The sequence below is a fragment of the Bactrocera oleae genome, chromosome 5 (assembly GCF_042242935.1).
Source record: "Bactrocera oleae isolate idBacOlea1 chromosome 5, idBacOlea1, whole genome shotgun sequence".
Classification (NCBI taxonomy): Eukaryota; Metazoa; Arthropoda; class Insecta; order Diptera; family Tephritidae; genus Bactrocera; species Bactrocera oleae.
In genome coordinates, this window is record NC_091539.1 from 12,735,396 (window position 1) to 12,752,379 (window position 16,984).

At 33.1% G+C, this 16,984-nt stretch overlaps 1 protein-coding gene across 8 annotated transcripts in view; it reads left to right on the plus strand.

The window, feature by feature from the left end:
* Fas2 (fasciclin 2) overlaps positions 1–16,984 on the plus strand; it is a 226,722-nt gene that overhangs the window by 201,663 nt on the left and 8,075 nt on the right. For 7 of the 8 annotated variants that reach the window (XM_036371145.2, XM_036371147.2, XM_070110270.1 and 4 more), the window contains 3 exons: positions 4,752–4,876; positions 6,431–7,921; positions 8,004–8,187. In XM_036371145.2, the coding sequence (XP_036227038.1) occupies positions 4,752–4,876; positions 6,431–7,921; positions 8,004–8,187 (1,800 nt within the window). Of the gene's footprint in view, positions 1–4,751; positions 4,877–6,430; positions 7,922–8,003; positions 8,188–14,885; positions 15,786–16,984 lie in introns of those variants that run through there. The other variant, XM_036371150.2, reaches the window with a different exon arrangement.

Genomic DNA, 16,984 nt, shown 5'->3' on the forward strand with positions numbered 1-16,984 from the left:
ACGTTCAAATGGCAAATACATACTCTACTTTAGTATAGTTTGTATGCTGCACTCAGCCGTCTGCTATGGGGCTGTAGTACTGCTGACTCACTCTGCGTAAGCTGCCTAGCGAAGATTTATCATATTTGCTTTGCTAAAGCTAACTTGCAGCGAACGTTAGGCAGCAATGAACAGCAACAAAAGGAAACAGTTTGCTAAGAAAGTTCAAGTTAAAAGACAAACATCAACACAAACATGTATAGATATGCATATAAGCGTAGTATCACATATCCTTGGCAATAACTCCCATTGCTACACACACTTCCTGTCATTGCAACAACCGCGTTTTTGTTGTTGTTTCGATGATGATGCTTTACGTGTGCTTTGGCAGCAAGAACGTTAGGCTATTGTGCACGGATTGCACGAATCGGGTAGACAACGCCTTTAAAGAGCGTGCAACACACGTTTAAGCCTTAATGCGCCCGAATGTGTGCTTCTACACTTGCCTGCCGGATGACAACGCCAAGACACTCATCTCAGCAAGCACAACTGCACACACGTATACAGGCATTTGCCGGCAACCGCATCGAAGCAAACAAAACTAATAGCAAACAAGCAGCCAAACAATAATAGCAACAACAGCAATAATATACATAAATAACAATAGAAACTTAACGAAACTGCAAACAGCGCGTCTGCATAACAAAGTGAATGCGCTGGTGGTAACTGTGGCTGCGGCTCTGGTTCGGCGCTGGCATTGCTGACATGCACAACAACAATGCTTGCCACATACCGACAGCGAATGCGACATTGCGGTGCAAATTTAAGTGCCTTGTCGCAAACGACGCGCGTACTCACAGCGGAGTCTGACAGAGACTAGCGCATATATACAAATAAATAAATATATATACATATACTAAATATATAATTCGATACTATATATATGCTTCAATTTCTGCGCCAAAGGTCAGTTGGCAGCAAAGGGCACAATCAATGCATTTATTTGTGCTTTTATGACTTTCTTCCACTGTCCAATTATTGTTGCTGGCCGCCTTAATGGATCAGGGAACAACTAAATGCAGAAATGTTCAACAACCAAAAGCTCCACAGCAGCGAGTTGGAACATTGCACACACACTTCCTGCAGCAATACTGATCCAGTACTGCCAAAACTTTGCTCGTTTCCTACACTCACTTTTATTTTGTTATCGAGTGTCGCTTTTTGGGCAATAACTTGTATTGAAATGCCAGGAAAAGCAAATGGTAGCAAGCAGGAAAGCAAAAATAAAAACAAACAAGCAAACAAACCTACAGCTTGTGGCTCCACACAGAAAGAGAGAGAACAGAGAGGAGTAGAAAAAGCTTGGGCACTTAGAAATCCGTACGATTCAGCAATGATAAAATCAAATTGGAAATTTTATTGTAACAAAAAAATTGCCAAAAATTTTAAACATGCCACCCACTACTAAAAAATTGCAACTAAACACGAAAACAAAGCCAAGTGCAATGAAAATGCAAAGCACAAACACAGACCTAAGCCAGAGCTGCGAAATCAAAGGAGTACAAGAGTTTGTGCAAATGTTCCAATATGTAACATAGAAATCCAATAAGTATGTACAAGTTTTACAAATTGAAAAGATAAATTCTCACAATGACTAGTCAATTTCAGCTGAGCAAAACTTTTGCGTTTTTGGCTGCAAATTGTTTGTGTATCGCCTGCTTAATGGCGAGAAAGCAGTTGAAAGCGGTTTTGGAGACTTCAAAATTCCAAGTAATCGTCGATGATTGTTGAAACAAAAGTTAATAGGACAAATCAATAGGTTTAGTAAAATAGGCTGGTACTAAAAAGTTAATTTAGCAAAGTTACTTACAAATTGCTGAAAAAAATTGAAGCAGGCAAACTTAACGAAGAACCGTAGCGTTTCTGAAGAGCTGAAAAGGTTTAAGATTTTCAGAAAAAGGGCACAGAGAATAAATTAAAGTTTAAATTAAAATTAAATTATTAATGAAGCTTACACAAACTTAACGAAACTCTTTAAAGCTTACCGATACATTGAAAAAGTTTAGCATACTGTTTGAAATCTGGAAAAAACTTCCTAAAACTCAATGAAACCTAAAAACACATTATCAAAAACTTAAAGAAACTTCAGATAGCTGAACGAAATAACTAAAAAGTTTTTACATCTTAAAATAACTTCAGAAAACTAAACTAAACCTAAAAAATGTTTATCAAAGGTTATTATTAAAACTTTAAAACCCAGCGACAGTTATAAAACTTTATTACTTAAAACCTGTACTTAAGTTTAGTACTACTTTTAAATACCATGTAATTAAAATTTTGCTAAGAAAATTATTACTGTTCCTAGAAAAAATAACAAAAAAATTAGTTTCTAAATTTCTGAAACTTAACGAAATATTAAAAAAGTTTTGCATAAGTTTTTGAAACCTAAAAGGCTTCATAAAACTCAATGAAACCTTAAAAAGCCTTTATAAAAATTTTTGAAAACTTATCGCATGTTTTTGAAAATTGAGCAAGGCTTTAACGCTTATTTAAAAATTTAACTAGCACGTTCACTTACTGCGTAATACAGATTTAAATACTTAACTAAAATCTCAAAAACTTAACGAAACTATGGAAATCTTAACGAAAGCTTAATAAATCTATCGAAACCTTAATGATTATTTGAAAGCTTTACCAATCATTAGTAGTACTTTCATTTACAACTTAATGCAAATTACCTGCCATTATATTATATTAAATCCTTAAGTAGACATACCTACTAAACATAAAATTAAAATCCTGCCTTTACATGCTGTTGAGCCTTCCGCACACATGTAACTATATGTAAGGGAATAACTCAATCAAATTACCGCCTTAGAATGGACTTATCTACACAATGCCAACAAAGTACTTATCCAACTGCCTACACAAAGCAATTTGAACGCATACATAGATATTTACATATGCTTTTGTATGAGTGAATGAGCAGAAGTGTCGGTAATATGCTGTGATAAGATAGACAAATTGCAGCAGAGTAGATGTTGCACACAGACAAACAAACTAAAAACATGGAATTGATGCAGGAAAATGGCTGCATGAAGAAGATTATATACGCGCAACAATACTGGTACATACATATGCATGTATTTAGGTATGTACACAGATGTGTAATATATATGTTAGGTATATACACACGTGTTTATATTATGTGTGGCGTGTCGCCACCTTAAGACGACTGGCTTTTAGAAAATAGCTGCCATCAGCCACACCGAGAGTGGCACGAGCAAGAACAACAACAAAAAACAACCATCAAACAGCCATTTTGATAAAGCATTTTGTTATTTGCACTTTGCAATGACAACTACTCAGAACACAAAAGAAACCAACGAACAAATAGCCGAGTGAAAAATAAAAAAAGAACACAAAAAGAAGAAATGTGGCAAATAATCTCAACATTTTAGCTTGTTATCACAACCAACAAGCGTGTTGGTGCAACGACCGGTCGCTAGCAGGCAGCCACCGGTGACCGGCAAGTGGCTTTGCAATGTGCTTTCCAATTGCACCCGACGGACAGGCCAACTAAAGGAACAATCATCAAACAAGTCGCTGTGTGGCACTACAACGCAATGTGCAAAAAGAAGAATGTAGTCTTGTGTAAAGATTGCACAAATTGCAGGAACGACACAGAAATTACAAGTATTGTAAGTGCTTTTGCAATGCTCAGCCAAAAATAAAGACAACTAAAAATCGCATTGCGAACAGAGATTCTGCGACTTGATTTTTTTCTTTTTGGTTTTTTTTAAATTTTCTTTTTTAGTATTTTTTTTTATACCCTGAATAGGGTGTATTCAGTTTGCTACGATGTTTGTAACATCCAAACGAAAATGTCGAAGACCCTACAAAGTATATGTATATACGCGAACTAGTCAGTTCATCGAGATATCGTTCTAAAATTTTGCACACTTCCTTTTCTACACAAGAAGCTGCTCATTTGGCGGAACCGCTGATATAGAACAACTATAGCATATAGCTGCCATACAAACTGACCGATCAAACTAAAGTCCTTGTATGGCAAACTTATTTATTTGACAAGATATCTTCACGAAATTTTTCCCAGATTATTATCCAAAGCATCGCTATAATTTCCGGTAAACTTGATCGATTGATCAGATCGGACTACTATAACATTTAACTGCCATACAGAGCTTTTTATAGCCTTTTATTCTATAAAAAACCCACCGGTGAAGAGTATCATAGCTTCAGTGCAGCTGAAGTTACTGTGTTTTCTTGGTTTTTACTCCTTTTAATTTTTTGTTTAACTTCTTTACTTTGTATGCTTTTCAAATCCTGCTCGCATTGCAAACATGCCAAAAGCAACAACAATAAATGCTGGCAACTGCAGCTTGTGTTAACAACTAACAAGCCGTAGCTCAAGCGCTCACTTGACTTTGACTGTTTAAGCAACACCCACGAGCGCGACGTCGTCAGCATGTCCAGCGCCAGCAGCTACGCTGACTGCGCTCTTACAACTGCCACACTACATACTAATCCGGGCACTCATTGTCGGCGCTGTTTGTGCGTGTTCAATGTATTTTGCACACGTTATTTTTTACCAAGTTTTCGCTTTTACATTTACTCTGTCTGTGTGTGTGCTTCTTCCTTATGCGCTTTTATACTTAGCTGCTGCTGCATCTTCTTTCCAAATTTTGAAATTTTCTGAATTTTCTCATGGCATCACTTTTCATGTTTTTTCTGTCTTCTTCTACTTTTAGTCGCCATAACATGGACAAATGCTCCGGAGAATCAATACCCCATACTCGGCGAAGACTACACTGTCAAGTGTGAAGTGAAGGCCGATCCCAATCCGACCATAGACTGGCTGCGCAACGGTGATCCGGTAAGTAGCGCATAAGGATGTTATTAAAACTTCATGATTTACTTAGGAATTTCGACGACAGCAGAGACGTTATGCTATGCCATGACATGCAACAACAACGATCAAATAACTGCACAACCAAACGCTTGAACATATATTGAATGTGTAGTGGCTGTAAGAGTAGTCGTAAGCAGCATCTTGCTTGCGAAATGTTAAGCCAAAGGGGCACAATTTTTAAAATATTGTGTTGTTTTCGCCACCACACACACACATACATACTTATACGCTCACTTTGCACTCCATCGCTAGTATGTTAGTGCGTGTTGCAAAAACTTGAGTAAACTTAAATTTCTTGCTCTTAATAATAATGCTGAGACCTTGCAACTTTTTTACACAGCACTTGCGGCATAACATTATATAATACTTCGCATAGTTTACATATAGACACATAGTACATACATGTAGATGAAATTGTCGTTTGCATAAATTGAAATTTAGCTTGTCACTGAGCGCTTTTATAAGACTTTTACGAAACTTAACGAAATTGTTAAGTGTTTTTATGTAATTTCGTGTTTACACTCTAAGTATATATGCATAAACTTTGACTCCCACAGGAAGTATGCAGAAAATTTGCATTTGAAGAGCAAAATTAACTAGCATAATCTGCGTCTATGTTGTAATAATGGATACTCTTAGGTTAGTTAAGTTCGAAAGAGCATTTTATATTAAGTTAAGAGTTTGAAAAACTAAAAAACAAGAAAAACCGATAACTTCGATTGTATTGAAGCGATAATACCCTTCGCAAATACAGAAGATTTCATACAAGAACTTGATTTTGCTAGATCAGTTTGTATGACAGCTTTACGCTATAATGATCCGATCTGAACAACTTCTTCGGAGATTGTACCGTTTCTTTGGACAATATTCCATATCAAACTTCGTTAAGATATCTCGTCGAAACAAAAATTTTGTACAAGAACTTAACCTTGATCGATCAGTTTGTGTAGCAGTTAGATGCTATAATAATCCGATATCGGCCGTTCCGACAAGTGAGCAACTTCTTGGAGAGAAAGATTCGTGCAAAATTTCAGATGGATATCTCATGAACTGAAGGACTAGTCCGCGTATACTTATACATATTTCTTTACCAGAAGTCACTACACGTTCTTAAATACATATTTCGCTCCGTCGGTATTTTTAGGCCCGTCGTACTGAGGAAACTTGAAAAGAGGCCAACTCTTAAAAATACATGGAAACCTTATCAGTTTATCTGTTCCATATAAGGGTCTTATGCTTCAAATCTTATATACATATATATTACAATATATCTTAAAAGAAATTAATTTTAATACTTGTATTTGTTTGTTTTCTACAATATTTTACTCGGTATTACTCCGCCTTTGAAGCTTATTAGAAACATGGACTTCTAGAAATTATAATCTAGACTTATCACTATATTTCAACACTTCTAGTATGAGTTCTAGCGACAATTTAATCGTAATATTCTTCTAAACTTCTGTATTATCTACACCAAAACCATCCCCACTAATATGGTTATATATTCATTATTTACAGATTCGTACCGGTGATAAATACGTAGTAGAAGCGCACGGTTTACTCATACGTAATGTGCAAGAATCTGATGATGGTATTTATACTTGCCGTGCTGCTGTAATTGAAACTGGTGAATTGCTTGAACGCACTATACGCGTCGAAGTCTACATACGACCGGTCATAACGCACTTACCAGCCACACTCGAGGCCGTCGAAGGTAAACCGTTTGCCGCAAATTGTACCGCAACCGGTAAGCCAGTACCAGAAATTTCTTGGATAAAGGATGCCGCTCAACAGAATGTCGCCACCGCCGATCGCTTCCAAGTGAACCCGCAAACCGGTCTTCTCACCATAAATTCAGTTACACAAGACGATTATGGCACTTACACTTGCATTGCCAAGAACGATGCAGGCGTGGTAGATAAGAAGACTAAATTAAATGTGCTGGTGCGACCACAAATCTACGAGTTCTACAATGTAACCGGCGTGAGTAAGAAAGAAATTGCTATCACTTGCCGTTCCAAAGGACGTCCCGCACCCGCTGTCACCTTCAGACGCTGGGGAACCGAGGAAGAATACGCACCAGGCTTGCAAGTCGATGATGAACGCATCTCTTTAGAGCAACATTTTGATGAGGAGCGCGGCGAAAGCTCAGGCACGCTACGCATTACAAGTACCACACGTAATGACGATGGGCTTTACCAGTGTCTTGCGCGCAATAAGGGCGACACCGCTTACAAAACCGGACACATAACTGTTGAATTTGCACCAGACTTTTCGCACATGAAGGATCTGCCACCAGTTTTCAGCTGGGAAGAACGTAAAGCCAATCTTAGTTGTCTAGCGCAAGGTATACCAAATGCTACAATCGAATGGCGCTGGAATGGACGCCCACTTAAGGATGACTTCGACAAGAATCTCGTCATTATCGGCACCGGACCACGTAGCGATTTGATTGTGCATCCTGTGGCACGCCAATACTATTCGGTTTACAAATGCATTGCCACAAATGTACATGGCACCGCCGAGCATGATATGCAATTGAAAGAGGCACGTGTGCCCGACCTAGTTGCCGCCGCGATACCACGTCAGCTCACCGCAACAACAATCACCTTTGATATACGCGGACCACCAACGGAACTCGGTCTACCCATCACCGCTTATAGCGTGCAATACAAAGAGGCTATTAACCCAGATTGGTCGACAGCACTGAATCGCACCTGGTCACCGGATTCACCGTACATCGTTGAAGGACTTAAGCCACAGACAGCCTATCAATTCCGGTTTGCGGCACGCAATCAAGTTGGTTTGGGCATGTGGGGCGTAAACCAACAGCAGTCAACACCCAGACGTTCAGCGCCCGAAGAGCCCAAGCCACTGCATTCGCCGGTGCAAAATGACAAAGAAGAACCCGTTGTAGTGTCGCCGTACTCCGACCACTTTGAGCTGAGATGGAGCGTGCCAGCTGACAATGGTGAACCCATCGACTTCTATCAAATCAAATACTGCCCAGTAAGTTACACTACAATAAAATATTTGAAGTGCCGCCATTAATTTTAGAATTTATTAACTCACCCTCTCTTCTCTAATGCAGGGCGTAAAAATGGCCGGCACTTGGCATGAACTGGAAAATCAATGCGTCTCGCAGGACGTTGTCGAGACCACATCATACGAGATGTCGCATCTAAGTGGCAACACCTACTATCGCATCGAATTGCGTGCGCACAATGTGATCGGTTTCTCATCACCAGCATCGATTGTTATGAAAACGACACGAGGTGAGTCCGATTCTGCTAATAATAATCTGGGGACATTATTGTATTCGGCCGGTTATAATTCGGCGGCCGATTCGCCACATAAACACTACATTAAATTCATGACCACAACGAGAACAGCCGGAACGAGAACTGCAACAACTGCCATCACAACAGCAACAACAACTGTCATTGCTCTCGCAACAACAACATGCATAACATTAATTAGCATTGTAGCAACGATGTTAGCTTAATGTCGCAAAGAAAAAAACATATAAAAAAACTCACACTAAAATTTCGTAGAAACCGTAAACGAATTTAACGTTAAAATTTCCAAATTTTACATGAAAGTTTTTTTTAAAATAATTGCAATAGGATTAGTAACCACAATTGAAAAAAAAATAATAGGGACGGAAACATATATTTTTTTAAAGTAGTATCAACTTTCGTCTGGAAAACATTGTAGATTTGCTTTTGTGAAGGAATTAAAAATAATTTGCTAATATTCGAAAATTTAAATTTGGTTTCATTGGAGCGTAGTGTCTTGCGAATATAATTATATATATTTTGAAACGAAATAAATTTTAATAATAGTACTTTATACAAAATTCTTCGAAAAGTTGCTTCAATTGTGTTTGGATTGTTTTTTTTCAGTGTATTTTGTAATTTAAGATTTTTCGTATCTAACAATGCATGATTTAGTTTTGAAATGTTTAATAAGCAGTTTCTAACCTTCTTAGTTACCTATTTGAGGTTCTAAATATACAATAATTTTAATTGTAACTTTTTTATAAAAGCAGTTGTATTAGCGCTGAAAACAGTTTTGCCGTACCGAGTAACTTTTCCATAAAAATATTTATGTATAATATTTGTATTCGCCAACAAACTGTACATCTTTCTAAAAAAATTTATTATCAAGTATTGAAGATCACTGGCAGTGAAAACAAATTATTATGTCAGCCGTTTGAGCTAAAATGTGTATACATCACGAGCATTTGAAAATAGCAGTTGGCTGACGGAAAAATAATGAAATGTCTATAACAGCTGTTTTTTAACAATCATACATTTTGGCAGTTGCTACAAAAGAAGCAATGCTTCGTTCTCCCAACTACGAGAATTGCTACTACAAAGTCAAAGAAATACATATTTTTTCATTGTTGCTCAATAATGTAAATATTTGATGCTCCTATAGTTTTTGGAATTGTCCGGTTATGTATATTCTTGCACTAACTCACAGTGAAACCTCTATTTAAATCATTAAAGAATATACAAAATATATATGCTTTTAAAATTAATATTTTAAAATCAATTCCCGAATTTTAAAACAATAAAAAATGTCTGCCCTATGTAGAATTCCAACACATAATTATTACTATAAAATTACACTTAAAGAATAGGCAACATTTTATAAAACCTATATACGTAAATTAAAATACCTCCATTCAAAATTAAATCATGTAACAAAAATACACTAAAAAAATTTAGTACGTTTAACAAATGTTATAAAATTTTAGTGCAAAAAATAGTTTTTTTATATACAAAAAGTTCTCGTGAAAGTAGGCAATATCACACAACATTACAAACATTCTCATAACATTTAATGCGAAACAACACATTTTCCAAATCGAAACTGAATTCGAAAAAATTGCTCATACACTTACACACAATCATATACAAATTACAACTTAATTACAAAATATATGTACTCGTATTTATTTTTATTTTTTCTCAATATTTCTGTTCGTGTGCCGGAACATCTTATGAAGTGTTGACACACTCTTGTCTCATTTAACCCGTATATTTTTTTTTTGCATTTCGTGTGAAATTTTATGTGCTCTCTTAACTTATACAACTTTTTGTTAACAAAACTCACCTAATGTCAAAGAATATCAATATTCCGTTTTCATATTAGCGTTTATTTTGTTTTTGCTTGCTGTCTGCTCAATTTAATGTAAAACTTTCAATGTTTGTCTGTCCAAATTTTGTAGTTTTGTATATTTTACGCTCATTATTTTTTATTGCTGCAAAAAAAAAATGTTTTTTCTTCTAACCTTATAATCTCTTATAAGTCTCTTTTTTTCAATACTTATCACCTATTGTTGTTGCCAATACCTAAGCGCGTCAACATTAGTAATCTCAAATTGAATTCCATTACATACTTACAAAAATAATTAAAAGAAAAATTACTTTGAAAAAAGTGCGCTATTTTTAAGTTAGTTTTTAATTCTGATTAAAAAATACATACAGATATAATGTTTAATATTTTTACTTAATATGCAATAATTAATTTAAATAATATAATACATTTTAATCTGCTAAGCAAAGTGATTCAGTTGCGCTCAAAGTAGTATGAACTAGTAAAGAATAATATGTGAATTAGTGAAACGGCGAAATACACTGGCATTCAAAAGTATTAGAATACATTAGTTTGTAAAAAGAAAAATTAAAACAAAAATATCTTACGCATTTGTTGGGTGATGACTTGGTGTGCCGTTATGCACGCACCACACTATACATGAATTACGAAACAAAAACTCTAAATTTAACACATCCCCAAAAATTTCACTTATTTCTCCAGTGCTCTCAAAAAAGCATAATGCCACGGTGTCCTTAAAAAATCAGTTAAGTAAACAGTCACCCACCAACAAATGTGATTGCTTTGCAACTCTAATTGAAAATGATTTGAACTTTCATCAAAAATATATATTATCACCCACTATTGTATACGCGTAAATATTGCATAATTTTTGTTGAAATTTATATTTTTGTGTGTGCATATTTTTTATGTAAAAAATAAAAAATTCGAAAAGAAATTCTGCAAATAGTTATGTGAATCTATTATAAAATAAAACAAAAAACTGATATATTTAACTTAAGTAAACTGCAATATATTGGTTAAATATGTTAACTGTCGTTTAATATTTATTAGATTTTAGTTTCGCTCTACATATTTGCGCTCACATACTATCACACTCTCTTTCTAATTTGTTTACGCTCACTGAATATTCTTTTTATAAACATATAAATACATATTATATAAATACATATTTTTTAGTTAAATTAATAAGCAAACAATTTCTAATTTCATTTTTTAAATAAAGCAAACGATTATAATATATAATTAATTAAAAAAATTTAAAATAAAAAACAATAGCATTTTTATTTATAAAAACAACTCTAAAAAGCATCCACTGACTGTATTTTTTGTTGTACTCTAAAATAAATCGTATATTTGACGCTGTCACGCGTGCTCATTCGCTCGTTCTTCGTTCATACGTTGTGTTCGTTTAACAATATCCTTTGTATGTTTGCATTGTGTGTTTAGTATTGTAAGAATTTAATTGTAATTTGGTGTCTACTTTTATTTCTCTGAGTGTATGTTTGTATGCAGGTAACTATTTTGTTGTAGCTGTATTATGTACCGTTGCCTACTGACGCCTTCTGACATGTTTCTCACTTTTCATCTATTACTTGATGTATGTATTTGTATTGTTTTGCTATCTATGGTCGTAGTTTTTAATTTTCTTTATGTATTTTATGTAATCTATGTAATTTGAACAAAAATTCTTAACAATATTATTTATTATTTGGCCAACTGTTTAATAAATAATTATTTGTTTACTATTATTTGGTTTATTTAAATTATTAAACTAATTATATGTTTATATGCATATGGATCTTCTTTAGCAAATATATATAAAAAGATTTCTAAATTATGTATCAAAATAAATGTTTCTATCCATTTTTTTACAAATTTTCAAATTATTTAAGTGTATAATATAATTTAAAATCGTGTACTTATATTTATAAATTTATTTAAATAAATTTTGCCATATTTTATTTAAATTTATTATATGTATTTTTTGATATTTATATGTTATATTTATTTATTTTATTTTATATTGAATAATATTCGTATATATTTTTAATTAGGCATAAAATATTTTAATTTACAGTAAGTCTACTTTTGTATTGTAGTACATAAGCTAATAACATTAACTAAAATCAATAATATAACTTTGAAATTTTCAAGTCAAAAGATCTACTCGTAGTACTTGATTTGCCACAAAAATTTAGTATTGTAAACTAGGTATTAGCAACTTGTCAAAATGTTTAAAATGACCTTTCGTGAAATAGTGGTTTTAATTAAGAGGTGTACTCAGTAGCGTATTAATATTTTCGTGGTCAAATTTGAAATTGTGCTAAAAATTAGTAAAGAAACTTGAAAACAAAACTCTTTTAGTGAACAAGAAACGCACCTTACAGTTAATAGTTTGTAGAAAACTTTTCTCAAACGAATTAGCTGGTAATTGGTAACCAACTTCTGTGCGACTGTGAGAACCTTTTGGCTTAGAGTAGAACGCACGAGATTTACTGAACTACTTGCCCTTAACAAAGTCCATCTTGCCGCAATCGTAGGTGGAATTTATTTAATCAATTAATTTAATCGTTTAAATTGTAATTTTCCAAGGCTTTGACGACTTTTTACTTTGAAATTGACAGACTTTTTTGTTAAATAAATTGCTTAGAGTGAAATTTAAAAATAAATTTTATATCGACTAGCTAAAATTAATAATATTGTTGACGGGACTTTACAGTAATATATTTATGATTAAAATAGTTATTTTAAAATAAAGTAGTATTACTTAATAGTTTCAGTAAAATATTTAAATATAGATATCTTTTATAATCTCACATTTATACTAGTTATTAAATAATCGATATATTTGTATCATTATGCCCTAAACAGGTTAAATTAAGTTTGCCAACCCCAGAAAGTGTTGGAGACTCTTTAAAATACATATATTTATAAATAATCGGCATGACGAGCTGAGTCGATTTAGCCATGTCCGTCTGTCTGTTCGTTTCTCAGTTTTTCAAATATCGATCTGAAATTTTGCATACTTTCGTTTCTGCATAAGCAGCTGTTTATTTGTTTGAAACGCCGCTATCGAATCACTATAGCATATAGCTGCCATACAAACCGATCGGTCAAACTAAAAGACTGTAAGGAAAACTTTTTAATTTGACGAGATAACCTGACGAAATTTGGCACAGATTTTTATCCAAAGAATCTCCAAATAAATTCTTCAGATCGAACTACTAGAGCATATAGTTGCCATACAAACAAAGCGATCAAACTCAATCCCTCGTATGGAAAACTTTTTAGTTTGACAAGATATCTTCACGAAGTTTTTCAAGGCTTATTGTCCAAAGCATCGCTACAATCTCCTAACAAATTGTTCAAATCGCTAAAATATAGCAAATAGCTGCCATACAAGCCGATCGACCAAAATCAGAATAAAGATATGTTTATACTCTTTTATGCTATATAAATGCACGTATAAAGAGTATTTTAACTTCGATGCAGCCGAAGTTTACGTTTTTTCTTTTTATTCTACACATTTAACATAAATCTCTCTATTACTCCATTTATTAATTTTATTTAGCTATATCCTGAACTCAGCCATTATTTCATAAGGTTTTTTTTTTGTTGACATTCCTCCGAAATTAATATGATTTTCATTTATCGAATCATTGAAAATCAACTGATTTGCATACTTAACAACTTATATTTTGTTTTTATTGCAATATAATTACTGCGTGTTTTATGGGTGTAACCGTGTTTATAACTAAACACCCATTTTTTCATAAGTGTTTAGCGTGTGCCATTAAAATTATATGTTTTGTTATAAAAAAAAAATTAAAAATGTGCAAATTTCAAACAACATTTACTACCACACTGCAAAATTAACCAAATATCAAACTCACAAGTGTCATATAACGTAAAAATAACAACAACATGCTAAATCACAAGTGTCATTTAAAACCAAAACAATAAATACTAATTAGAGCCACATCCCGCAGCGCCTGCAATTAAAGCGATTGGAAAACTTTACGCATTGGACTAACAAAAACGGCCATCATAAACGCAAACTATCAACCTTTGACATTAAAAATTAAATACAAAATTAAAGCTAAAGCTAACCACAATTGCTAACACTCACCCCATTAAGCATTGCAAGTATTATGCCTTAACAACACTACAAACAAACTTAACGCCACGCAAGTTGTGGCAACTTATTGTAATTCGCTCGTTTAGCAAGCTTGTATCATTTCGCAAAAATGATATTTCCCACACAAATACGCATTAACACGATGGCAAAAGTGCTCAAAGTAGTGCTGATGGCACCACAACCGCAAAACACTGCTTTACGCACACTCACTTCTCATACAAAAGAAAGGATTTCTTGCCAACACCAACACATTCAAACCGCCAGCGCTTAAAAACTCATACTCTTGCATACACTTAACGGTTTAAAAGCACAAAAAAGCTACAAGCATTTAACCCACTCCCCTCATCAAGTCACAATACTACAACAAACATTGTGTTCTAAGAAAATACAAAAGGAATGGCATTACTCACATAAAAAAGTATTAAAAAATTAACAATCGAAAACTTTTTGCGTTTATTTTTGCTACACTGTCTTGCAGTTCCTTCGTCGCTCTGTCTAAACTTTGTGTTTTTTCTTTACTTTTCTCTTCCACTTGAATTCACGCACACCTACTAAAAATAAAAACCATAATAACACGCTGTTTTCCTTTAATTAAAACGCTAACCCAAAATTAAAAAAAAATATATATATAAAAATATTTAACAAAAATATAAACAAACGCAAACAAACCACAAATCGAAAATGCCTTTGCACGTGCTTTTCTAGATAACCCATATAACGGTGCGGCGACCAGCATCCGTGGCACAGCGACTATCGCACAAAAGTGGCAACATTGCATACTTCTAATTGCGCTGGCGACTTTCGCAACGTACGCGTGGCCACAACAACAACAACTGCTGAAAGTTGGCAACATGCCGCGGACCACAGTGACGGTGAATTAGATTAGCACCGCCGTTAACTGAGCTCGGCAAGCGCTTATCTGGCCAAAAATGGAGTAGATGCAGTAATGTAGTGGTAGAAATTGAAGTAACACAACTTGTAAATAAAAGTAGTTAAACGCATACATACTTACATATGTATACTTATGTATGTAAACCGAATTGAAAACCCGTACACTTCCATATAAGACTTACGCGTATGTTGCTTCAATGTGTATTCCATTATTGTACAAAAAAAAGAAAAAAGTAAAAAAGCCAAATGAAATGAACAGCTATTATATTATATGATTGGTATTTGTGCAATTAATATAAAAAATTAAATATTTTAACAATGTGTGCTTCTACTGTTACCTTTTAGCAAATATTTTGCGTTATTTAAATAAAGAAAAAAATTGTACAAACTAAAAAAAATTTAATAAGGCAATATAAACTTCACTTGTATATATATATTAGTAAATTTATTCTTCATATAGCGTGAAATTTTAAATAAACCTTGTTATACGCTAGTTATTTACTTAAACACTACACTGTTATTAATTAATTTTAATATTTGTATGCCTTAAGCTCTAAACCGCGTGCATTTATTTACCGAAAGCAGACGGAAATTTTAAAAATATAATGTAACAAATCCATATTTCACTTAAAATAAAACAAGCAATAGTTTTTATGTACATATATATGCATGTAATTGCAAAATAAAATAAAAGGTCAACATTGGAGTAAACGAGTTTTTGTTTTCACTTTTTATTATATTTTTTTAGATACATAACCATTTTAACCTTTCAGTTATTATTTTATAAATCAAAAATCAGTTATTATTTTATTAATTTATTCTTTCTTAACTTTAATCGAAACACTTTTTTTTTATTAACTATTATTATCATTAAATTATGATCATTTTTACTTATTTATATATTACTAGTTTTTATAATATTTTTAAAGTGCAGAACCATTTTAATATTTCAATTATTATGTTATTATTTAATAAATAATAAATTCTTTTTCAACTTTAATAGAAACAAAAATCTTTAACATTAATTTCTGCAAAATCTCCATTGTGACTAACACTGCCAAATAATATACATTATAAATGTATAAATAATATCATACTAAATAAAAGGCAAATTAATAGTTTTAAGTCACCACATTTTACAGACGAAGCGGATTTTCATAAAACCAGGTCAGGAAATCCCTACGATATACTTCAGACGCACAAACGCTAACATTCCCCACAGAATGTGTACATTTTCCATGCAACGAATAAATCTTGTGAACAACTCAAAATTTTGATAAACATATTACAGTGCACTTTTGAATTGCTTTTTTCTGAACACTTACTAATATTTACTACAGATTTTGTACTTAACCGAGAGGGGAAAGGAATTTACAATTTAATAAACACATATTCCAAGCAAATATATAATTGCTATATGCTTTCCACAAAATAAGAATAAAATGAGCGACAGTATCATTGTTTACAAACATTTAAATTAAACGGTAGTTACGCATGTCGATAAATATTTCGTTGCCAACTGCGTACTATCGATAGTTGGACGGTTGTGTACTATGCGGTGTTTACATAGTGAAACACAATTACTAAAAGGAATGTAATACTTGAAATAATTAATTGTAAAGTATTCAAAATAAATAATAAATAATTTATGGTATAAAAGAATATAATTAAAAACATAAAATAATAAATAAATATAGGCGAAAATAGTTAAAATTAAATAACAACAATAAGTTAAAAATAGTATATGGGCAAAATAATGAACTTAAATGAATAGGCTTCTCATGTGAATAATATAATATTTTCATGAAAGAAAAGTAAAAAAAAAATAAACATAGAACGCATTGTTGTGTAAAATAGTATTATTTATGATTTATTAACATTTAAACTTGCAGGTGTGCTATTAGTCGTTGGTA